Source organism: Myxocyprinus asiaticus, chromosome 22 (genome assembly GCF_019703515.2).
Source record: "Myxocyprinus asiaticus isolate MX2 ecotype Aquarium Trade chromosome 22, UBuf_Myxa_2, whole genome shotgun sequence".
Taxonomy (NCBI): domain Eukaryota; kingdom Metazoa; phylum Chordata; class Actinopteri; order Cypriniformes; family Catostomidae; genus Myxocyprinus; species Myxocyprinus asiaticus.
Window position 1 is genome coordinate 34,037,339 of NC_059365.1, and position 25,104 is coordinate 34,062,442.

General features: G+C 36.4%; 1 protein-coding gene across 1 annotated transcript; it reads left to right on the forward strand.

Annotated features, from left to right (window-relative positions):
• Positions 1 to 2,805: 2,805 nt before the first annotated feature.
• LOC127412643 (tetraspanin-17-like) lies at positions 2,806 to 23,889 on the forward strand. Its single transcript, XM_051649184.1, has 8 exons — positions 2,806 to 2,820; positions 3,070 to 3,120; positions 5,065 to 5,247; positions 6,292 to 6,462; positions 7,310 to 7,435; positions 14,227 to 14,274; positions 19,474 to 19,590; positions 19,913 to 23,889. The coding sequence occupies exons 1-8, from the start codon at positions 2,806 to 2,808 to the stop codon at positions 19,976 to 19,978; spliced, it is 777 nt and encodes a 258-aa protein (XP_051505144.1). The 3' UTR covers positions 19,979 to 23,889.
• Positions 23,890 to 25,104: the final 1,215 nt, after the last annotated feature.

Genomic DNA, 25,104 nt, shown 5'->3' on the forward strand with positions numbered 1-25,104 from the left:
GTGCGGATCAACTGGACACTTTACTATCCCTGTAAAAGGGATGTCACGTTCAAAACACTGGATTATAAAGAGATATATACCATATGCCAAGATGATTGTTCCATGTGCTTAAATGGTGCTAGTTTAAAAAAAAAAAACAGAGTAGATTATTTTTATGGTTGTTGTTATTACATAAAATTTTCAGGTCACTAGTCAATACCCATGCCCCTGGATGAAGTGTGTCCGGAATCTCTTCATACTACTCGCATACATACCTGAAGAACCTACTGTTTTACCGGCCGAGAAGTACGTCCTTCATCAAATACAGAAACTACTGTGACCGTACGCCATTTTGGAAGCAGGGTAAATGTTTTATTGTAACTAACCTGAATAATAACACATACAGTTTAATGGTACATACTTCTAAAGGTAACTATCACCCCCTTGAGTACTGAATGTTTGTTACCACCACAGTAACCAAAGAACGCACGTTAAGCATGTTCAAGTGGACTGCGCATCAGCAATGCTATGGACAAGCACTTGCATCTATGTACGCATATTTGCGTAAAGTATGTTTCTTGCCTTAGGGTTAGGGATTCACACAAGTATGAGCAATAATAATGCCTTAGCAACCACCACTAATAAAGTCAGAACACTACTATGATGTGCTCAGACTTTCCAAAGCATATGTTTCCATGGTGATGCAACAATTCTTTAATAAACTAAAGATAAAGATGTCAGAAGACTTAAGCAAAAGCTGTTCTTATTGAAGTAACAGCTTGTGGAAAAGTGGTTCTGCTTACTGTCACACAGCTGAGAGTTTAAGCCAAGAGTTAGTGTCTGTTATAATAGAGATACTGTAAGTATAATCATCCTACTCTGTGAGATAGCAGCTTTCCTCTGATTGATCAGAATCACTAAATAAACTATTTTAGTGCTCCGTGATCCCTGTATTGGGCTAATCCCGATCTCCACATGGACGTGACACAACCCTGGCCTCCCTCTCTACTCTGCGGATCAAGAACGAGAGGATTGGGAGAAGATGGGCTGAGGTCTTCATGATAGGGATGAGTGGGATTCAGAACATCTGTATTGAGAAAGAGAGAGAGTGGGCAGTGGCCCTTTGCTCAGTCCCCATTATCCAATGGGATTAGTGGAGACCACAGGGAAATGAGATTGTGGGATTTGTGGCTGCTGATACCTGACCTCAGACTCTCACCCTCTGCTCTCGCGTTCCCCTCATGCTGCTAGCGTCAAACACACAGATCTGAGAGGCCTGCAGGTGTGTGACTGGGAAGCTGCTGTAGTTATAGGTTACTCGGGATGGGAATCGCAAGGAATTTAATGATCCTGGTTCTAGTTCCTTAATGGTTCCATTAACAATTAAATATTTGGAAATAAGAAATGCCATTCTTATTGGATTTACTGCCCTCAGCAGACAGTTACCAAATGATGAGATCATTTCATATTTAAACAGAACAGATTCTTGCAAATTAATTAATTCATTCATTTTTATAAAATACTTACAACAAAACCCATACTGAATCTTGAACTACATATTGTCATATCAACAACCATCCAGTAATTACTTTGAATTCTTAGTTAATTTCAAGTTGGACATGATGAAATGAATAATTTTGGTTTCAGGAAGCAATTTATGTTTTGCAGGGTAGAGTCAGAAGAACAGACTCATAAAAGACATTAGTTCGGGAATTCTGACTTCAACTGTTACTGCCCCTTTAAACATAATAGCTGGTTGTGCCAACTTTAGCAGCAACAATTGCAACCAAACGCTTCCAATAACTGGCGATCACTCTTTCACAACGCTGTGGTGGAATTTTGGCCCACTCTTCTTTATAGAACTGTCTTAGTTCAGCCACATTGGAGGGTTTTTGAGCATGAACTGCCCATTTAAGGTCCTGCCACAGCATCTCAAACGGGTTCAAGTCAGGACTTTGACTGGGCAACTAGGCAAAACTTTAATTCTGCTTCTTTTGAGCGATTCAGAGGTGGACTTACTCCTATGCTTTGCATCATTGTCTTACTGCATAATCCAGTTGTGCTTGAGCTTCAACTCACGGACTGATGACCGGACGTTCTCCTTTAGGATCTTCTGGTAGAGAGCAGAATTCATGATTCCTTCAATTATTGCAAGTTGCCCTGGCCCTGAAGCAGCAAAGCATCCTGACACCATCACACTACCATCACTATGCATGTAGGTATGATGTTCTTCTTGTGGAATTCTGTGTTTGCTTTACGCCAGATGTAACGGGACCTCTGTCTTCCAAACAGTTCGACAGTTAACTCATCAGTCCACAGCACATTCTCCCAAATGGTTTGAGGATCATCAAGGTGTGTTTTGGCAAAATTCAGATGAGCCTTAATGTTCTTCTAGGTTAGCAGTGGTTTTTGCCTCGCCACTCTTCCATGGATGCCATTTTTGGCCAGTGACTTTCTGATAGTTTAGTCATGAACAGTGACCTTTATTGATGCGTGAGAGGCCTGCAGTTCCTTGGATGTAGTCCTTGGCTTTTTTGTGACATCCTGGATGAGTCGTCGCTGTGCTCTTGGAGGAATTTTGGAAGGTGGGCCACTTCTGGGAAGGTTCACTACTGTGCCAACTTCTCTCTATTTGGAGATAATGGCTCTCATTGTGGTTTTTTTGGTGTCCCAGAGTCTTAGAAATAACTTTGTAACCTTTCCCAGACTGATGTATTTCAAACACCTTCTGACTCATTGTAGACACCCTAAACAGTACATTTATTGTACCATAAGCCCTCTGCAAAAGCTAGTTCCTGTAAGCAGTTGTAGCAACACCTCATTGTGATGTCTCTCATTCAGGTAAAAACAAGCCTTGGCTTTCTCCCAAGTGTCTTTGGCAAAAGATGGCAGTGCATGCAGGGAAATCTCCTCTTTCCGGATCTTTGATTGAAACTCTGCCAAGATAACTTTTTTCAGGTTGCCCTCAGATAAAGAGAGCAGGGCAGTCTGCACATACAGTATCAGTAAACTCCTGCCATTCTAGAACAGGAATGAATTGTGTAATCGGTGTAAATGTGATGGATTCTGTTTTGTGCTTGTGTGTTGCAGTTGCTGGGAGCGGCATTCCTGGGTATTGGACTTTGGGCATGGGCTGAGAAGGCAAGTTCAAAAATACAGAGTAACAGCGATCGGTGACATGCTTCAGATTCCTAATTTTATTATCCTTGTTGCCTAAGCAACATGCTCATAAATGTAAACAGAAGCAAAGACAACGGCACTCTTTAACAGTACAAATTACCTACAAGTACCCTGTTGTCTCATGCAATCTGTCTGATAAAGCAGCAGAATTTTTTATTGTACTAAAATAGATATGAGATGTTTTTTTTTGCCTTGAAACGAACACATTTTAAAGCTATTCTAATCGAAATATTATTTTCTAAAGTTTCTCTTCTATTCCGTAAATCACATTCAAAGATTCTATTCTATTCTAATGATTTTGTTTTACTCTAAAGATCATGTAGAATGTTCACTTCAATGCTTCTATTTATTTTTTTTAATTCTCAGTTCTGTTTTTTTTTTTTCATATCACAAAGAGTATATTCTATTTGAAAGATTCTGTTCTATTCTATCCTAAAGATATTCTATTCCTGTTACTTTTTACATTGTATGGCACTTAAACAGGTATGATATGCTTTTCATCCTTGAATCAAAGTTATTCTATTCTATTCTAAAGTTTCTGGTCTATTCTGTACTTCATCTTTAAAGATTCTATTCTAAAGGTTCTGTTATGCTTTGTCTTAAAGATTCTATTCTATTCTATTCAATTTTTTCTAAATACTCTATTCTGTGTGTTCTATCATAAGTACTTTATTCTAAAGATTCAGTTCTATTCTATGCTAAAGATATTAAATTCCTGTTAGTTTTCACATTTTATGGCACTAAAAATATATGACATGCTTTATGCCTTGAATCAAAGTTATTCTATTCTAAAGTTTGTGGTCTGTCCTGTACTTCATATTTTAAGATTCTGTTATATTTTTAAGATTCTGTTTTGCACTGTCCTATTTTACTCTAAAGATTCTATTCTTAAGATTGTCTGTTTTGTCCTAAAGAGTCTATTCTTTTCTATTCTAAATACTCTGTTCCAGTCCGTTATTAATAACAGTGGTTCCTCAAAATCTCTTCTCAAGATTCTTTTCTATTCTATGTTTTAATTCTATTCCTGTTAGGCTTTACATTTTATACTAAAAGATGTGATGTGAGATTCTTTTTTGCCTTGAAACAATTTAAAGTTGTTCTGTGACTCCCTATGATATTTTCCTCCTATTGATGTCTGTAGTTTCCTTTTAACACCCTTAAACTATGACATTTGAGAGCATATGGGTGGTATCCTTTATTTATTTCCATGGCAGCTTAATGTCACTGTTATATTCTGATGTCAAACCCCTAACACGGTGCTGCACAAACTCAATTATGATTTGCGTTTATTGTGCCTATTCCCTCTGTGATTTGTCGTTCCCCTCAAAAGGTCAGGCTCGCTGTTATGTATTCACGCACGAAAGGTGAATGTAATTTCTTCTCACTAATTCGTGGTGACTTAATGAATCAGTTGGCTGATTAATAACCTGGAAATTGCTCCAGTTCAGTCCTTGATTGCTCTGCTAAATGACATGTGTAGAGCATATGGCACTTTGTATTAATGTCACACAAGAAACACCTTAACATAATGTAAATAATTAATAAAGTGGTTAATTTTTTATATGCTAAATGTTAATCATGGAAATAAAGTGTTAAGACTGGGGTCATTGAATTTGATTGGTGGAAGTTACGTTTATTTTAAATGTTCTTTAAAGAGGATTTCAGGGCCCTCTCCTGTTACACCATCATATCAAACCAGGGAGAAACGTAAACACAGAGCAAAACATTGTTTGTATTTAGTGTCAGCATGGTCAAAAGCCTGTCTTTTGTCCCGTGGTCACACTGAAATTTCACCCTGGTGGGAAGAGACAAACTTGGAAGGCGTGACTACCTGTGGAGAGTTGCCCAAACACCGTCAGTACGGCAGCCTGTCAGGTGGTGGAAGATTTTAAGGTCAGGATGTGAACTCGCAACGTTCTTTCTGATGTGTCTGGCCCACAGGGAGTGCTGTCAAACATTTCCTCCATCACAGATCTGGGCGGCTTTGACCCTGTCTGGCTCTTTATCGTGGTAGGGGGGGTGATGTTCATTCTTGGATTTGCCGGATGCATCGGTGCGCTCCGGGAGAACACGTTCCTGCTCAAATTTGTGAGTTACACCCGCTACCACCCGCCTGACTCCTTCTCACATTTTTTTCCAGTCTGTTTTCCTCTCTTCAAGATTGATTTGTTTCCAGATATGGACAAATAAATTAATTAGTCATTGCAAAAGAATACATCCAGAGAATTGTTGCACCCCCTTAAGGGAGACTTAAAGAAATAGTTCGGCCAAAAATTAAATTAAAATGTTGTCATCATTTACTCAACCACATGTCGTTCTATACCTGTGTGATTTTCTTTCTTTCATGGAACACAAAAGGAGTTGTTGACACTGCTCTTATCCATACAATGGAAGTGAATAGTGACCAGGGGCTATCAAGCTCAGAAAAATGACAAAAATCACCATAACGGTAGTCCATATGACTTAAGCACAATCAGCTTGAGGAACAGACGAAATATAAGTTATTCACTGAAAATCTCCCCTTGGCTGTAGCTCTCAAATTTTCTTTGCACAATTTGAATATGGGCATATTCAAATTTGGCACATCACTATCGGTTATAAGATACACAAGAATCACTAATGTTTGGCATCATTGATGAAAACCTGGCGTGACACGTCTTGACTCCACCTATTTCAATATATGCGAAATTTAATTCAATTTCAGTGCGGCAGCAAGAGATTAGCCGTGAATAATGACTTCAGTTTTGGTCTTTTCCTCACACAAAGCTATCATATGGTTTCAGAAGACTTGGAATAATGCGCATGAGTCATATGAACTACTTTCATGGTGCTTTTTTGTCTTTTTCAGAGCTTGTCAGGCTCTGGTCACCATTTACTTTCATTGTTCGAAAAAGAGTAGTGTCAACATTCTGCTGAACATCTTTTGTGTTTCACGGAACACACCAGAAAGTCATGTAAGTTTGGAACTACACGAGGGTGAGTAAATAATTACTGAAATTAAATTTTTGAGTGAAATGTCCCCTTAATAGCAACATAACAATATAGCTTTTAGATAAGATCAGTTGGGCTATTTACCAGGATGTAAAGGGTAATCGCTCTCTAACTGCACTATCTGTGTGTTTTCTCTTCTAGTTTTCAGTGTTTTTGGGTCTCATCTTTTTCCTGGAGCTCACAGCTGGCATTTTAGCCTTTGTGTTTAAAGATTGGATCAAAGACCAGCTGAACTTCTTCATCAACAACAATGTTAAAGCATATCGGGATGACATCGACCTCCAGAACCTCATTGACTTTGCTCAGGAATATGTGAGTCAGCATTTGTCTACTCCTCTCATTTTCTGCTGTGCTATGGAACATCATGTCTCATTCAGGTATATTTTGAATGCAAAAGATATATAAATATTAGGGTTAACGGTACACAGAAGTCACAGTTCGGTACGTTCCTTGGTTTTGGGTTCACAGTTCGATACGAGTTCAGTACAACAGGAAAAAGCAACAAATCCCAAATGCTAGGTTTCTTTTCATTTATTTTGAACAGACAGTAGTGCAAATTACAGTTTGTTCCACCTAGCGGCATTTAGTCCCCCCGAGGTAGTTTGTACAGTACAGCCTGCGTACACTGATATAGTGTATTAAACACTAATCAGTAAATAGAATGCACTCTTGCATAGGTAATATTTTTTTGTAGGGCTGATAAAAAACAAAAGGTATTTGGTCACAATCAGCTACAAAACTGAAAAGCATCTCTTGTGTTATAAAAGTACAAAATAAATAGATCAGTGAAAAATAAAACTTGTGCATTAGGAGAAGCCATTCTTGTTTTGGGTTGGTGCATGGTCTCTTCTTCTTCTGCTCTTTTTCCTGTTGTGGCGGTTAGCAAACAGCGTTGCATTACCATGCGTGCCCTCTTCTGGTTTGGAGTGTGGATCGCCTGTGACTGACTCAGATGTATTCTTCGTCGTCAGTACCATGACAGTTCGGGACGAATACATGTATCGTCACACCCCTAATATATATATATACATGTGCTCCTCAGTTTATCAAAAATTCTTTATATGGAAAACTTTAGGGAAGCTGTATGATGATGTATAACTAACAATTTTGGTGTTGATGATCATTATAATCTCACTTTTGATGTCATATATTATTTCAGTGGTCATGTTGTGGTGCTCACGGGCCGAACGACTGGAACCTGAACATCTATTTCAACTGCACCGATTCCAACCCCAGCCGAGAGAGATGTGGCGTTCCCTTCTCCTGCTGCGTTAAAGACCCTGCCGTGAGTGCCAGCGCTGATCATTTCATCTGTGTACCATTTGCCCTTTCATGTTCCTGTTTCAGCAGTTTAATTGTGTAATTAACTTGCAGTGGCAATAAAAAGTATGTGAACCCTTTGGAATTAGCTGGTTTTCTGCATTAATTGGTCATAAAATGTGATCTCATCTTCATCAAAGTCACAACAAGTATAGACAAGTACAATGTGCTTAAGCTAACAACACACAAACAATTATAATCTTTCATGTCTTTATTGAAAACATCCCATTAAACATTCACAGTGCTGTGGGAAAAGTAAGTGAACCCTTGGATTTATTAACTGGTCGATCCTCCTTTGGCAGCAATAACCTCAACCAGTCGTTTCCGGTAGCTGCGGATTTGACCTGCACAACGTCAAAAGGAATTTTAGACCATTCTTCTTTACAAAACTGCTTCAGCTCAGCCCTATTCTAAGGATGTCCAGTGTGAACATCTCTCTTGAGGTCATTCCACAGCATTTCTGTTGGGTTAAGGTCTGGGCTCTGAATGGGCCACTCCAGATTTTCTTTTTTTGTAGCCATTCTGTAGTGGATTTACTTCAATGTTTAGGCTCATTGTCCTGCTCCATCACCCAACTTCTACTGAGCTTCAGCTGGCGCATGCCACCCAGACATTATCATGTAGGGCAGGGGTTTCAAACTCAGTTCCTGGAGGGCTGCAGCCCTGCAGAGTTTAGTTCCAGCCCTGCTCCAGAACACCTCCTTGTAATCTCCAAGCACTCCTGAAGACCTTGATTAGCTGCTTCAGGTGTGTTTAAGTTGGGTTGGAGCTAAACTCCAACACTAGACTGTGGCCCTCCAGGAACCGAGTTTGACACCTCCACTGTGCTTCACCTTTAGAAGGATGTTTTAATGTTGGTATGCGGTGCTCTTTTTACACCATACATAGTGCTGCATGTTCTTCCCAAACAATTAAATTGTAGTTTCATCAGTCCACAAAACATTTTCACAGTAGCTTTGTGGAGTGTCAAGGTGGTCTTGGCAAACTTCATGCGTGCAGCGATGTTATTGTTGGAAAGCAGTGGCTTCTTTCGTCGTGTCCAGCCATGGACACCATGCTTGTTTAATGGTTTCTGTATAGTAGACTCATGAACAGTAGGGATGCACGATATGGAATTTCTGGGCAGAGACCGATAATTCACAGCTTATTGTGACAGATAACCGATATTTAAAAAAAAGTTTATTAGATAGCATAAAAAAGCCAGACTACAGTTTACAAGTGCACATGGTGACAAAGATCTTACTTTTGTGAAAAATGTCCTCTGGTCTAATGTTTGGCCATAATGACCATTGTTATGTTAGGAGGAAAAAGGGTGAGGCTTGCAAGCCGAAGAACACCATCACAACCATGATGCATGGGGGTGGCAGCATCATGTTGTGGGGGTGCTTTGCTGCAGGAGGGACTGGTGCACTTCACAAAATAGATGGCATCATGAGGAAGGAAAATTATGTGGATATATTGAAGCAACTTCTCAAGGCATCAGCCAGGAAGTTAAAGCTCGGTCACAAATGGGTCTTCCAAATGGACAATGACCCCATGCATACCTCCAAAGTTGTGGCAAAATGGCTTAAGGACAACAAAGTCAGGGTATTGGAGTGTTCCTCACAAAGCCCTGACTTCAATCCGATAGAAATGTTTTGGGCAGAACTGAAAAAGCGTGTGCAAGCAAGGAGGCCTACAAACCTGACTCAATTACACCAGTTCTGTCTGGAGGAATGGGCCAAAATTCCAGCAACTTATTGTGAGAAGCTTGTGGAAGGCTACCCAAAACATTTGACCCAAGTTAAACAATTTAAAGGCAATGCTACTAAATACTAACAAAGTGTATGTGAACTTCTGACACACTGGGAATGTGATGAAAGAAATAAAAGCTGAAGTAAATCATTCTTTCTACCATTATTCTGACATTTCACATTCTTAAAATAAATTTGTGATCCTGACTGACCGAAGTTGGAGAATGTTTTCTACGATTAAATGTCAGGAATTATTTGGCTAAGGTGTATGTAAACCTCTGACTTCAACTGTATATTGTGCTTACAAATTCCCTATGGATAATGCACAAACACAACAAAGATTTCTATAATTGTATCCAACTCTATCTGCCGATTTGGATTAAAACGTCCCATAAATACACTGGCGGCCAAAAGTTTGGAATAATGTACAGATTTAGCTGTTTTGTAAGGAAATTGGTACTTTAATTCACCAAAGTGGCATTCAACTGAACACAGGACATTCACAGTCAGGTTATTACTGATGTAAAAGACTTTTTTGAAAAAAGTCATTCTAGACAGGCCCCATTTCCAGCAGCCATCACTCCATCACCTTATCCTTGAGTAATCATGCTAAATTGCTAATTTGGTACTAGAAAATCACTTGTCATTATATCAAACACAGTTAAAAGCTATTTGGTTCGTTAAATGAAGCTTAACATTGTCTTTGTGTTTGTTTTTGAGTTGCCACAGTATGAAATAGACTGGCATGTCTTAAGATCAATATTAGGTCAGAAATGGCACAAAAGAAACCGCTTTCTCTAGAAACTCATCAGTCAATCATTGTTTTGAGGAATGAAGGCTATACATTGCTTGAAATTGCCAAAAAAAAACTGAAGATTTCATACAAAGGTGTCCACGACAGTCTTCAAAGACAAAGGACAACTGGCTCTAACAAGGACAGAAAGAGATGTGGAAGACCAGGTATACAACTAAACAAGAGGATAAGTACATCAGAGCCTCTAGTTTGAGAAATAGACGCCTCACATGTCCTCAGCTGACAGCTTCATTGAATTCTACCCGCTCAACACCAGTTTCATGTACAACAGTAAAGAGAAGACTCAGGGGTGCAGGCCTTATGGGAAGAATTGCAAAGAAAAAGCCACTTTTGAAACAGAAAAACAAAAAGAAAAGGTTAGAGTGGGCAAAGAAACACAGACACTGGACAACAGATAACTGGAAAAGAGTGTTATGGATCTTAACCTCATTGAGCTTTTGTGGGATCAGCTAGACTGTAAGGTGCGTCAGAAGTGCCCGACAAGACAGCCACATCTATGGCAAGTGCTACAGGAAGTGTGGGGTGAAATGTCACCTGAGTATCTGGACAAACTGACAGCAAGAATGCCAAGGATCTGCAAAGCTGTCATTGCTGCACGTGGAGGATTTTTTGATGAGAACTCTTTGAAGTAGTTTAAGAAGTTCTGAACATTACTTCAAATTGTAATAGTAATTTTTCACATTATTACTGTCTTGACTATACATTGTGATCAGTTGAATGCCACTTTGGTGAATAAAAGTACCAATTTCTTTCCATAAGAACAAAATCTCTATAAAATTGGAGTGGTGTGAATCTTAACTAAAGAAGTTTACAGACATTTAAAGTAAATTTATTAAAAGTAAAATAGTAATTAAAATAAAGTTGTAAAGATAATGCATGATAAATGTAACGAAAAAAAAAACTTAAGAAAATGCAATCATTTATTTTTGTTTTTTAATCTATGTATTTAATTCAGGGAATAATGCTTTCATATTGCTGAAGTGTTACACTTTTCTCCAGTATTTTCTGCTGATTTATTAAAATTTTATATAAAATGAAAAGAAGAAAAAACATTGAAAGAGCTTGAGTAGAGTGACATCTGGGCACAGATGTTGCTATGGTGGTGCAAACGCGGAGCAGGTTTCTTTTCAAGTGAATTGGGGTGCGAGAGGAGCGGACCATAATCGTTGTAATAGCAGTCACAATATACGGCTGCAATGCTAAATTTCGGACACTGCCAGAACTTCGTCGGAGGCTAAAGATCATTGCAAAGGCTATTAATCGGCCATTGATGAGCATGTCACACTGAACGTTGTAAGATTGCCGATTTTGTCCTACGACGACAGAAATCCTTTAGGATTCCCGAAATTTGTCTCAAGACGGCAGAATCGTGGCCAAAATCGTACAATGTGCACCGGGCGAGAGAATAATGAACTTCAAACAGCTGTGATAATGCATTAAACCAAAAACCAAAATTTAACAACAAAACACACAACACAAAACCTAAACTCTGTATACATGGTGTAATATTAATGATAGCATCCAGACTGCGTGTGCAGCGGTGTTTTGTGTGTGTAATGGGTGCATATGCATGTCTCATTCACTGATGATTACAGCTCTCATCTGTGACAGTACCACTGTAAAATGTATGAAACAATCCTAATGGGAATAGGTAACATCATACAGATCGAATAATCATGAGTCACAACGTTAGACAAAACCTCAACTCCTAAAATACAAAAAGCAGATTAGTTTCACTCACAAACTAATGTTTTTAGCCATCTCAAGTCAATCTGTGAAGCTTTTTTCAAGATCTATGAACCACGTTAGGTTGTTTTGGGGCTTGTTTTTAATTGCAATGCTGTGCTGCAATTAACGATGTGCAATTTCCCACATTCTGTTTATGTTTCATGAAGTAATAAGCGAAAATGATTGCCCCCATGTAACATGTTTTTGTCGCGTTTTTGTTTATTGCCTATGAAACAAACAGAATATGGGAAATGGCATGTTGTTACTTACAGCAGATGATCCCGAATTAAAACCAGACCCAAAACAATGTAACAAGGTGCAGAGATGTTAAAATAATCCTCACAGAGCGACATGAACTTGTCTTTCACTTACACAGACACGCTGTATGTGCGCACCCACACTGTTGCTTTGGGCTGTCCGAGTGTCTGCCTGAAGGAAAGACACTGCAGGCAGTCAGAGATTCTCTGCCGCAAGCAAATAAACCGTAACAAAATATCTGCAAAAATATTGGCGGTAATTCCATTATCGGGCGATTAATATTATCGATTATTGGCCAATAATATATCGGCCGCCAATATATCGTGCTCCCTAATAAACAGAGATGTTAACCAGTTCCAATGATTCCCTCAAGTCTTTAGCTGTCACTTTAGGGTTCTCTTTTACCTCATTGAGCATTCTGCAGTGTGCCCTTTGAGTAATCTTGGCTGAACAGCCACTTCTAGGAGAGAGTCTAACTGTGGACAGATGAATATCTAAGCTCTTCAAGATAACTTTGTAACCCTTTCCAGCTTTATGCAAAGCAACAATTCTTGAGGTCTTTTGATATCCCTTCTTTGCGAGGCATGGTCCACGTCAGCAGATGCTTCTTGTGAATAGCAAACTAAGAATGTTTGAGTGCTTTTTATAACTCAAAGTAGCTCTAACCCAAACCTCCAATCTCATTTCATTAATTGGATGCCAGGTTTGCCAACGCCTGACTAATTAGCTTTTGTTGACGTCATTAGCCTAGGGGTTCACTTACTTTTTCCACAGCACTGTGAATGTTTAATGGGATGTGTTCAATAAAGACATGAAAGATTATAATTGTTTGTGTGTTGTTAGCTTAAGCACATTGTGCTTTGTCTATACTTCTGACTTTAATAAAATGAGATTACATTTTCTAACCAATTAATGCAGAAAACCTGTTAATTCCATAGGTTTCACATACTTTTTCATGCCACTGTATTTTGCATATTTTCCTCTCTACTGCACACTTTGTGTTCTTGCATGCACCAAATTACCCAAACATGAATGAAGTTTCATCATAGGAGTAATTCAAAGATCTAATGAACATCCTGAAACTTCAACATGAGCCGCTGGTCTGTGTGTCAGAGAAAACGGAACATAGCTCAAGGATTTAGCTCTGGGGTAGAGCACATGCTTTCTGTTCCATTCTGAAGATTCTATCTTAAATATAATTATCATATAAATAGGCATATTAGAGCTCTCAAAATTAAGGCATTAACTGATGTGATTAATTGAAAATGTTTAACGCGTTCATTTTTCTTAATCGCGATTTATAATATGCATTTATACATTTTTACATTAGATATTGAAATATTATTCAGCTTCGTGAGTTCTAAAAACTGGTTGTAATAGGGTGGAACCTTTGCGTTGTGTCCGGAGGGGGAATTGCGCTAATGTAAACAACTGAAACACAAAATGATGGAGAAAGGACCTCTTACAAAACAAACCCAGATGGGATTTGACAAAAAAAATTAAGTACTTTGCGTTCTTTGTAAGTTAGAAGCATGTCACATCTTAACTATCACCTACAAGCAAAACACGATATATGGCATTGATTAAGGACCGCTGCGCAGTTTGTTGGAGTTCTCCCGTTGAGGGTCTGTCGATGCTTCGCTCAAAGTTAATTTAATTTTAACTTTGTATCCAAATTAGTGCATTTCTATATTTATACTTGGGAATTATTTGTTTGGAAAATGGTAATACTGTAAACATTATGGTTACATTTTGTTTTTTGTTTTTTTCCTAAGAAGCAAATAAATGTTTTTTGACAAAAAGAGGTTTATGTATGTAAAGTAAAATTTCAGCACTTTCAAAATATGTGATTAATCGCAATTAACCATGAAAAATTATGCGATTAATCGCAATTAAAAAAAAGTTAATCGACTAATACATATATTATTTATGTGAACATTCTGTTCTTAAAATTCTGTTCTGGTCTTTCCTAATGGTTCTTTTTTGAAGATTCTGTTCTGTTCAAAAGATTCTGTTCCAAACATTCTATTCTGCTTTATACTAAATATTATGTTCTATTCTGTTGTGTTCTAAAAATTCTGTTCTAAACATTCTATTGTGATCTATCCTAAATATTCTGTTCTATTTTAAAAAATCTATTCTTTTCTGTCCTTTACAAAAATGATATTTTATTCTAAAGATTCAAAATGTTTAGAGATGAACATGTTTTCTTGTACTGTCTAGGAGGATGTCCTGAATACACAGTGTGGCTATGATGTGCGGCTTCAAGGGGTGAGTGCTTTATTACTAGTTAGTTTAAAGCTTTACAATTTCTCATATCCATAACATATGCTTAATCAAAAAAATGTAATACAGTTTATAAATTATGTAGAGAAACACTAGATGACTGAGACTACCCTCAGCAGGGAGCATAGAAGGGTTAAGCGCAAGACAGATTGTGAGAGCATTTGAGTTCCTCTTGTTCTGCTCCTTAATAACAGTTTAAGACTTTAAAGGTGATAATTAGCTTCTAGTTTTAGCCACGGGAAATTGTGGAGCTCTGTAATTGGGAAGTCAGTGGGTTATACCAGCCCAGTGCCTCTCAGTATGGGTGGGGTAACACTTTGCCATGAAGAGAACCGTGGTGAACCGTGGGTGTACAGTAATTATTCTGTAAACATGGATACTCTTTCTTTCACAATCCAACTTTCAAGAGATTTACGCTGGTTTTATTTGGTTTCAAACATGTTGTGTGAAACAAGCAAGTTCATTTTGAATACTTAACTAGGGCTGGGCAATATAGCAATCTGGGCAATCTAAATGTTTTTCACCCATATGACAATACTCAATATACTTCTTAATATTTCTATTTACTTTGAAATGGCTTTTTTTTTTTTTTTTGGATAGAGGGACCCTAATTTTAATCTGTTTTAACCTGTTCAACTTTGTGGACCCGGCAGCGGGTCCAAAAGGGGACGCTACATCACGAAAAACATTTACGCTTAAAATGCTCATGTATCTGTAAATATAAGTCAGGCATATGTGGTATCGTTTTAAAGCTTAGAATCTGACCTTTTCAAAGATAACCATCACTTCAGCATTTATGTTACATAAAATAACAAAATAAGGCCTTAAGACATCCGCGTGTCAAATAAGCGCCGTCTAGTGGTTATGTGGTAGAAATATGAATATGAATGTAAAAGTCTTTAAAAGAGCACTTAAATAGACAAATCATATATCAAATGAAAGCTCTCATTCTCAGGAATGTGACTGTACAGTATATTTTTTGGCATTTATACCTCAGTGAAATAGGATATTTGTAAGACATCAAATACAAACGTCTCTTTGTATGCGCCGATCACTGCTGCTGGAGGCCCCAAATAGTTAAAACTTTATATCTGCTTTTACCTTAGGAAGTTTTCAAAAAAATAAATGAATTTATACTTGTCAGTGAGCTTGCTTGTGTGAATAATCCATTGTTACATCTTAGATGTCCAGAACAAAATATGCAGTCCTGCAGGAAAAGCATGCTGATAAAAACATCAGAAATTTTTTTTTCGAATATTAATGATAACATTTTATACGTTATCGCAAGGGGAGGATCTCAGCTTTCTAATGACACTTAGATTGAGCTTCTAGTCCACTCAAAGGTTGAGATATTCGATGAAAAAAATGGGGGTGGTGCATTAACTGAAAATTAGACTGAATGTCAATGAACGAGCACATCTGTGAGGGCTAAACTGCGTTATAGTGCCACCTACATTTCAGATCGGCATTTTGTGACGGAAGGTGATAGAGAAAAATTATTCAGAAAAAAATTAGACCAATTTTTGGCAGTTAGTCCACAGTATGTGTAAATGGTATGCTTTTAAATTTTAGTGTGAAAAATTGCTGGTGGCAGCCCCAAAATGCTCCAGAGTTGAAGAGGTTAATGTAAATACTTGCAAAACACTCGAAAAGGAAGGATCCTGAAAAAAAGTCTAATGACGTGATCTTTTGGAAACTTAATGGCCAGATAAAAAGCCAAATAAAAAAAATTGCCAGATAAAATCACCGCAATATTCACGATGTTGTCCCAAAATCATCCCAAATTTATAGTGTATTTTCAATGCATCACCCAGCCCTACTAAACACCAACTTTTACTAAAAAAAATTCAACTTTTCAATACTCTGGATTTCTGTATTCAACCTCTGGAGGTAGTTTGGAAAGGGTGTGTAAAGGAACTGAAGATATATGGTCAACATAGATCTGAGATGAATAAGTCCACAAGCCACTAACTGTAATACAGCTGCTTTCCTCACCTTTCAAGACATCCTACTGGTTCGGAGTTACATTTTCCAAAGTCTTTTGTGTCTTCTTCCCTGAAGGGACAAAAGAGTCTATGGAGAAGATGTTTGTATAGTGCAACAAAAGCCGGATTGTGTGGTTTTCTCTTTCTTCACCTTCAAATGTAACTGTAAACCCCAATTACATCTTTTCATCTCCCTTCCCTCCCAGAATGCAATAGACAGTAGTTAAAGACATTCCTGTATGTTTGTGTAATACAAACTGGATCTTCCCTATGTTAGGTTGTATGTGCTGAGCTGTGTTATCAGTGTCATTTCAACATTACTTTGCATGGGAGTGAGTACCGCCTGTGTTCCAGAGAGGATATTTGTTCTCAAATAGATTAATGCGCAGGTCCGCCCAGGTGAAGGTCTAATTGTTTTTCCTGGACATGTGTAAAGTTTAAAGGTCAGCTCAGTGAGAGAATACCAATATGCTCTACACCTTGCACTTGAAGATTTATTTACTTAGTTACAAGTGCATGAGTTGCGTGTGGTAAACATTTGAAATGAGGAGGAAAAGAACCTTCTCTAATTTTTTCCCATGTAAATTCATTTTCCAGTTGCAATTGATGTTTACCCAGTTTCTGAATTAAAGGCTTATGGATCTCCATTTACTTTACAACTGGGACTTTCATGAAGCAAGCAATACTTTAATATTTTTGTATGTTTTTTTTTTTTTTAATCAAAATAGTCACATCAAAATATCATCAAAGTCTGTATTTTTAAAGGACAGTTCACCCACAAATGAAAATCCTGTCATAATTTACTTTTTACTTAAAAAACAAAAATAGAAATCCATATAGCGCTAAAAACAACAAGAACAAGCTTCTCTCTTGCGCTCATGAATGCACAAAGCACGTCAAGATTTTCACTGAAACCTATTATTGTATGATTTCAGAAAACTTGAAATATGACACATATTGCATTGATTATTTTTATGATACTTTTGGGTGCTTTTTTGAGCTTGTGAGTTACTGTCAACTGCAGTTGTATTGAAAAACGGACCAGAAAATGCATTAAAATATCTCCTTTTGTGTTCCGGGTCCCACTTTATATATGGTGTCTTTAAATACTATGTACTAACATAAACCTTCTGAGATTTGAGCGTGACTGCTGTGTGCATTTTCCATTTCCCTTTTTGATATGTAACTAGTAGCACCTAATGAACATGCAAAAAAATAAAAAATTCTAGAGCAAATCGTTTTCCTAAAAATGGATGGCAACATATGTGGACAGTGGGACTAAGTTGTGAAATTTGAAATAATACCATGCTATAGAAAGTCAGATTTTTTTAATAAATTGTTTATGTTTCCAGGAGTGTTGATTATTCATGTTTTTGAGACGTTACAGACATTACATCAGAAATAAGCATAATTAATGTACTGATTATCATTGTCCCATGTCTGCCAAATATGTTGAGTTGTCCAAACATCATCTGCATCCTGAAACCCTTTTGATCGGATTTTAGAATTGAACGCACTTGGCTGCATAGAGAGCTAAAGGATACTCCCTTGCTCCTTATTTAGTGAACGACTTAACCTCCAATGTGCTGTCTGTCTGCACTGATCTCAGAACAGTTCGAAATGCATCTTATTTTCCTCCATAATTCCATATAAAGACTCTGAAAGCAAAATGTTTCAGCTTTTGGATGAACCAATTGATTCCCAATGTTATAATATAAGACAAATCTGAAATATAAGACAAACTCCGCTGTGATCTGCACCATGTTGTTTTGTCACATGACTCCGTATGTTGAAAGTTTAACCCTTTACTGACAGCACAGAGTCTTCTGAACTGAGATCATTCAGTTTAAATAAATTTAAATTATGCTTTGCTTATAGCAAAGACAAAATAGAACGTCCACGCATGTGTATGCAGGGTCACGCATGGTTAAAATACACACAATACAATGTACTTATTGTGTAACTACATGTTGTTTTGCAAAATTCTCACGTGATTGACATATGCTTCTACTGAAGTTGAGGAACAGGTAGGTTTAGATAAGGGTGAGGGTTTAGATAAGGGTGAGGGTTTAGATTAGGGTGAGGTTTAGGATTAGAGGTAAGGTTAACAGTGTAACTACAGATGTAATTAAATGCAGGTACTTTAACTGTAAGTAAAATGCAACAACATGTATTTACATAAGTACATTTTATCAGCTGCCTAAGTACATAGTAGTTGAAGACACCTAATATAAAGTGGGTCTGTGTTCCGCATAATAAAGTAAGGCCACATCCACACTAAGTTTTAGTTTGACAACTTATTGATTTCGCTATGCTTATGCCTGAAGTCTTTTGAAAACGCTGTCCTTAACACCCCATACTTTGGAAAATGATGATGTTGATGAGTTTTTAAACTTAAACAAATTAGTGTGGACGTGGTGTAAGTCATATGGGTTTGGGGTGACATGAGGCTAAACTATGACAGAATGTTCATTTTTGGATGGACTATCACTTTAAAGCAGTTTTTTGAGATTGCTTTAAAAATATATCTTCAGTAATACAATAATGTGCATATTTTGTGTCTTTCATCTGTTACTGCTACTGTTGTTCAACTATTATTATTATTAATAATAATCACCTTTCACTCTAATAATTAACAAATCCTTGGTAAACACTGCAGCTGTAATGATGATGGCAGGCATAGAGGTGCAGCTTTAATTTACCACTGAAAACTGACCCACTCTCAGAGTTTGAGTTAATTTCCATTCTGATGTGACCTACAGTAATGATGTCCGAGTGGGTGTGTTGTGTACTCTGTAATAAGGCCGTCCATTTCCACCAGTCTGACTCATTTTCAGACCGTTTGCAAACTTGATAGGTGAGCGTTATTCTGTTGACTGGGTAATCAGCTACTGTATAGTGCTGCCTTCTGTCATGTGAAAACCTTTCACATGTATTTCAGCCTTACTATCTTATATTTACAGATATGTCCTCCTTCTAAAACTTTACCCACTGACATTGATGTTGGAGAGTGACATTTTAATGTATTTTTTAATTGTGGATTGTATATTTTATTGTTGTGTATTTTAATTTACTTTTTTCTTTTTTTTTTGCATTTATTTCAATATTGTCTTTGAGTTATTTTCTCATCAAGATTATTTGAGGAGGTACAAAATGCCCCTGCATGTACATTTATTAATTCAAATCATCATTTTAATAGGAGTTGGATCAGCAGAAGTACATTTACACCAAGGGCTGTGTGGGACAGTTTGAAAAGTGGCTTCAGGACAATCTGATCATTGTAGCTGGAATTTTTGTCGGTATTGCATTATTACAGGTAAGGATAATGCTCATAGAAATGCTTTAACCAAATTTTAAAGCACATTTACTTCAAAGATGTAGTTATGAATGCACAGCTTTGCCTGAAGACCAAACTGTTAAAATGGCCTTATATGAATGTCATGTAACACTGCCACCTTTTGGTTCAACATTGAAAATACAGCTTGATATGCATAATGGATGGCTGTTGGCCATATTTCAGCATTACATGCAGTTAAATTGAAAATGAGAGCACTTTGAAGGCAAATATTGATTTTTTTTTTTTCAGTTGATGTTTCCTTTTCTCCTCTGTAATGTCTTATATTTTTCATACTATGCAGATTTTCGGGATATGTCTGGCTCAGAACTTAGTGAGTGACATCAGAGCAGTCAAAGCCAATTGGTGACGATTTGCAGAGGGCGAGAGGTGACCGTGACCTCTGTGGGTGACCTTGTGAGATTATGGCCGAGAGCAAATTGCAACAGAACACTGTTTACATACCATTGAGCTGGGAAGCTCGGCCCTGTTTAAACCTGTGGACGTTTTATGTAAGCTGACTTTATAAAATGTACTCTCAAAGTATAATTAGTTCTTTTTTTGGTGTCTTTTTTAAAAAACAAGCTCTTATGAAGGCTACTCAGAAGCAGAAATTGAGATGACATACTGAGTTCAAGCAATGATATCTCAGACGCCTCTTGATCGAACACTACTTTCTTTTGACATTATTATAATATTCACCAGACTTTCCTTCATGTTGGGGAATAATGTCGAGCGGATGGTGTTTTTTTTAACCTGTGGACCAATTGCTTATGGGAAACACCACAAATCAACCACTGAAACTTTAAACAGAGGAGCCATGAACTAAACAAAGCCTTACTGCAGTACATTTCTCTATACACTCGGGTGGGTTTAGCTTTTACACAGCCTTCTGTCTGTCGGCCAGTCAAGTTGATGGACAGTTGGACTCTTACCTCTGATTGGCCCTCTGTTGCACAGAGGCAGCCAATCAGAATGATATACTTGATAATTACACATAATGCGTTTATTTTTGTGAGTTCTACCACTACTGTTGGGGAGGTTTCGAAAAGGTTTCTGTTATTTGTCTGTATAGCTATATCCCCCCCCCCCCCACAAAATTCTCACTTGTTTTTTTTTGTTGGCTCTGTGGCTTAAAAGAGTATAAAATGACTTAACCGCTATCCCAGACTCGCTTGGGAATCTTTTCATTTTCGCTACTCTGCTAGGTTGTAGTGATATGCTATAGTGACACTAAAGTTGTATTATAAATATGATGCTGCTTTAACTCATATAAAATATATATCGCTATACTAACTTTCTAAAGAGACCATGGGAGGAAACACACTTTAGATCATGCACAAACACACAGACTGCTTTGTGAAATATTACATGAATGCACATGAAATGGATAGACTGTGCATATGATCACATGCTTTATTGAGCCCTTTAGAGATAATAGAAAAAGCCTATGGCAGTTACACAGCTTATGGTCAACCAACTGCTTTTTACAACAGCTTTATTTACTATTCACTCTCTCTCTGTCCCTCTTTCTCTCTCTGCGCCTTACGGCAATAGAGATGCATGCTATTGGCTATAAAAAATGCATGGCAATGCAGACCTCTTTGAGCATATGTGTGTGGACGTGTATTCATCACACTACCATAGTCATACCAGTGAGTTATGACCTAGCTGTGTTTATCCTCCTACATTCAGAAGATTTAGCTATATTGAGCCGTGAACTTAACACTAATAATGTGCAAAGATAGACGATATACTGCTAGAACGTGCTTGGGAGGTGTCATGCATGTCAGGCTGATTTGATTCAGGCCTGTTTAATAAGCTCGGATCAGTTTGAACATTCTGTATTATCTGTGTTATGGTGTCAAAGTGAAAAGTGAAATGTGAGATTTCTTTACTGTGGTTTTGCTGGGAGGGGGGATGCTGACTCCATCTCCTGCCTGTGTATATAAAAGGGCAAGTCTTTTATTGCAGATACAAGACAGATTACATTCTATAGATGATGTTAATCTTCCTTTTGTGCACCCAAATGCATTCATTTCTCAAAATCTGTCAAAAACATTTAATATTTTATTATTTTCAAATTTCAACCCAAAATACAAAAGAAAGGAATGGGTAAATAATTATATTTTTAAGATGAAGCCTATTTTTAATAATTATTTTCATTACATTAAGTACATCCTCCACTCCCCAATTATCGTTACCATAATGCAAAATAAAATCATTCTCATTAGTTTAATAAAAAATAAAAATAATTTTAATTACCGTAACACAAAATAAAAATCATTTTGATCAAAATGCAAAACAATGACCCAAATGCAAAATAAAAATCATTCTCATTCCTGTAACACTGAATAAAAATAATTCTCATTACCTTAACATTAAATATCAATTATTCTCATAACGGTAATGCAAAATAAAAATAATTCTCATTTCTGTAATGCAAAATAAAAATCATTCTCATTCCCGCATTGCAAAATAAAAATCATTCTCATTCCCGTATTGCAAAATAAAAATCATTCTCATTCCCATAACGCTAAATAAAAATGATTCTCATTTCCGTATTGCAAAATAAAAATAATTCTTGTTGCCGTAATACAAAATAAAAATCATTCTCATTCCCATAACGCTAAATAAAAATCTTTCTCATTATCTTAACGCTAAATAAAAATTATTCTCATTTCTGTAATGCAAAATAAAAATCATTCTCATTTTCGTAACTCTAAATAAAAATAATTCTCATTACCTTAACGCTAAATAAAAATTATTCAAATTTCTGTATTGCAAAATAAAAATAATTCTCATTACCGTAATGCAAAATAAGAATAATTCTCATACCCATAACGATAAATAAAAATCATCTTCATTACCTTAACACTAAATAAAAATTATTCTAATTTCCGTAACGCTAAATAAAAGTCATTCTCATTACCATAATGCAAAATAAAAATCTTTCTCATTACCGTAATGCAAAAAAAAAAAACTTTCTCATTATCATAATGCAAAATAAAAATATTTCTCATTACCGTAACGCAAAAAAAAAAAAAATCTCATTATTGTAATGCAAAATAAAAATAATTCTCATTACCTTAAGGCTCAATAAAAATTATTCTCATTACTGTAATGCAAAATAAAAATCTTTCTCATTACCGTAACGCAAAAAAAAAAAAAAACTTTCTCTTTATCGTAATGCAAAATAAAAATGATTTTCATTACCTTAAGGCTAAATAAAAATTATTCTCATTACTGTAATGCAAAATAAAAATCATTCTCATTACTTTACCGCAAAATAAATATTATTCTCCTTAACAAAATGTAAAAAAAAATAATTTTCATTCCCGTAATGCAAAATAAAAATAATTCTGATGACCCAAATGCAAAATAAAAATCATTCTTATTGCTTTAGCGCAAAACAATTATAATATCATGACTGAAATGCAAAATAAAAATCATTATCAATGCATTAATGCAAAATAGAAATCATTATCAAAATGAATGAATGAATGAACGTTACATTTATATAGCGCTTTTCTGATACTAAACTCAAAGCGCTTTACACAGTGAACAGGGGACTCTCCTCAGCCACCACCAGGGTGCAGCATCCACCTGGATGAGATGGATCCAAAGTGCGCCAGTATGCTCACCACACACCAGCTATTGGTGGAGAGGACAGAGTAGAGTTACAGAGCCAATTAATAGATGGGGATTATTAGGAGGCCATGATTGATAAGGGCCAATGGGGGAATTAGAAATGCAAAATAAAAATAATTCTCATTATCAAAATGCAAAAACAACCCAAAAAAAAAACATTCTCATTACCATAATACAAAATTATACAAAAACTATATATTATTTAATAATTTATATATCATGCTAGTATTTATTGTAGTGCATTTAATGCTGATTTAAATAATAAACATCATTTTATTGCACTTTTTTTGCTGTAATTCAGTAGTTACAGTGTTACAGTAATGAGAACCATGTCTTGATTTATTACGGTAAAGAGAATTTAGAGGGGAAATGTGCTTAATAGTAATGACAAAATACAATAAATTATAACTGTTCTAAAAATAGGAATCATTTTCTTTATGCAGAATATATTTAATTATTTTGGGGTGAAGATCTGGACACATTTTTGTTGAGTTTACCCAAATTTGCTGTTTATGTTATGTTTTTCTCTCTCTCTCTCTCTCTCTCTCTCTCTCTCTCTCTCTCTCATATCATGCAATGGCCTTTTTCTATCTTTTACTTTTGTTATTTTATTTTTTTTTTTTTTTTTTTCAAATCAAAGAACTAAAATTCCCTTTGGGGAACTCTTGCATATCATGAATGTAAAGATCATCTTTCATGTATTACTTACGTTATGTCATGTATAACTTGCCCTTCAAAGTGCAGTGCACAAACTGATGTGAATAAAAGTAATGTTTGTCTGATTGTAGGCACACAACTGAAAAACATTGAGAAGCTGTGTTTGTGTAGGGAATTAGACATTCCTTGTGCATGCATCAACTTAATTCTTGAAAGAAGTGCTTCTAAGCAGTTTTTCTGTGCTGGTTCATCAAAAACAGCTTTGATGATGGTGGTAAAAACCAGTGAGCCTTTCCCACTGGACTTTCTCTCTGTACCAGCTGTGATGGTTTTCGCATTACAAAAATGTAAAATGTTTGCAAATATGTAAGCACAGTTATATCAGATGAGCTGACATTAAATTGGGTGCCTGTCAACCAATCAACATTAAGAACTGTTGTACAAAACCTATAAGGTTATTACTGCGCAAATGGTGAACATTTTGTGGTTGGCGAATGCACATCAGAATATTTTTTGAATGATTAAACAAGATGTAGTCTTTATCTTTTGCTCAGCATTATGCTTGACATCTCACTTGTCACTTTTATATGCTTTGAAATATGTATTGTCAAAGCCTTTAAGGTGGTGTTTTGTTTACATTCCCATACTAATTATAAAAGTGTCTTCACAGAAATCTTTGGACTCTACCTCATCATGGAGAAAGGACTATTAATGAATATTATTGGAGTCATCACTCCAGTGCAGCCATTGTGAACATTCTTTAGAAAACCTACAATTTTAGTTTGATGCAAACCATATGGAAACTAAACAAATAATGATACTAGTATGTCTGAAAAACAAATCATAGAATGCAAAAAATACAAATGCTGATTTGTTACGTGAATGTTGTGAGTGAGATTTCTAAGGTTTCAGTGTATTTTTAATCCAGACCGTTTGTTAAAGCAGATCCAGTTCTATTATGGGCATCACTATTTCAGGACTCTTTTTGCAAACAGGCGGGTCCTTAGTAATCAGATGTCCTGTCAAATTGAGGACTTTACCTAGTTTATTGACTTGCCATTCGTTATCCAACATCATCGCATTAACATAACCCAAAATACCCTCTTGAACTAAATAATTAATATTGCACTTGCAGACCCAAAGCATTTCCTCCTCTCTCTATTATATGATTCTATGATTGTAGTAACA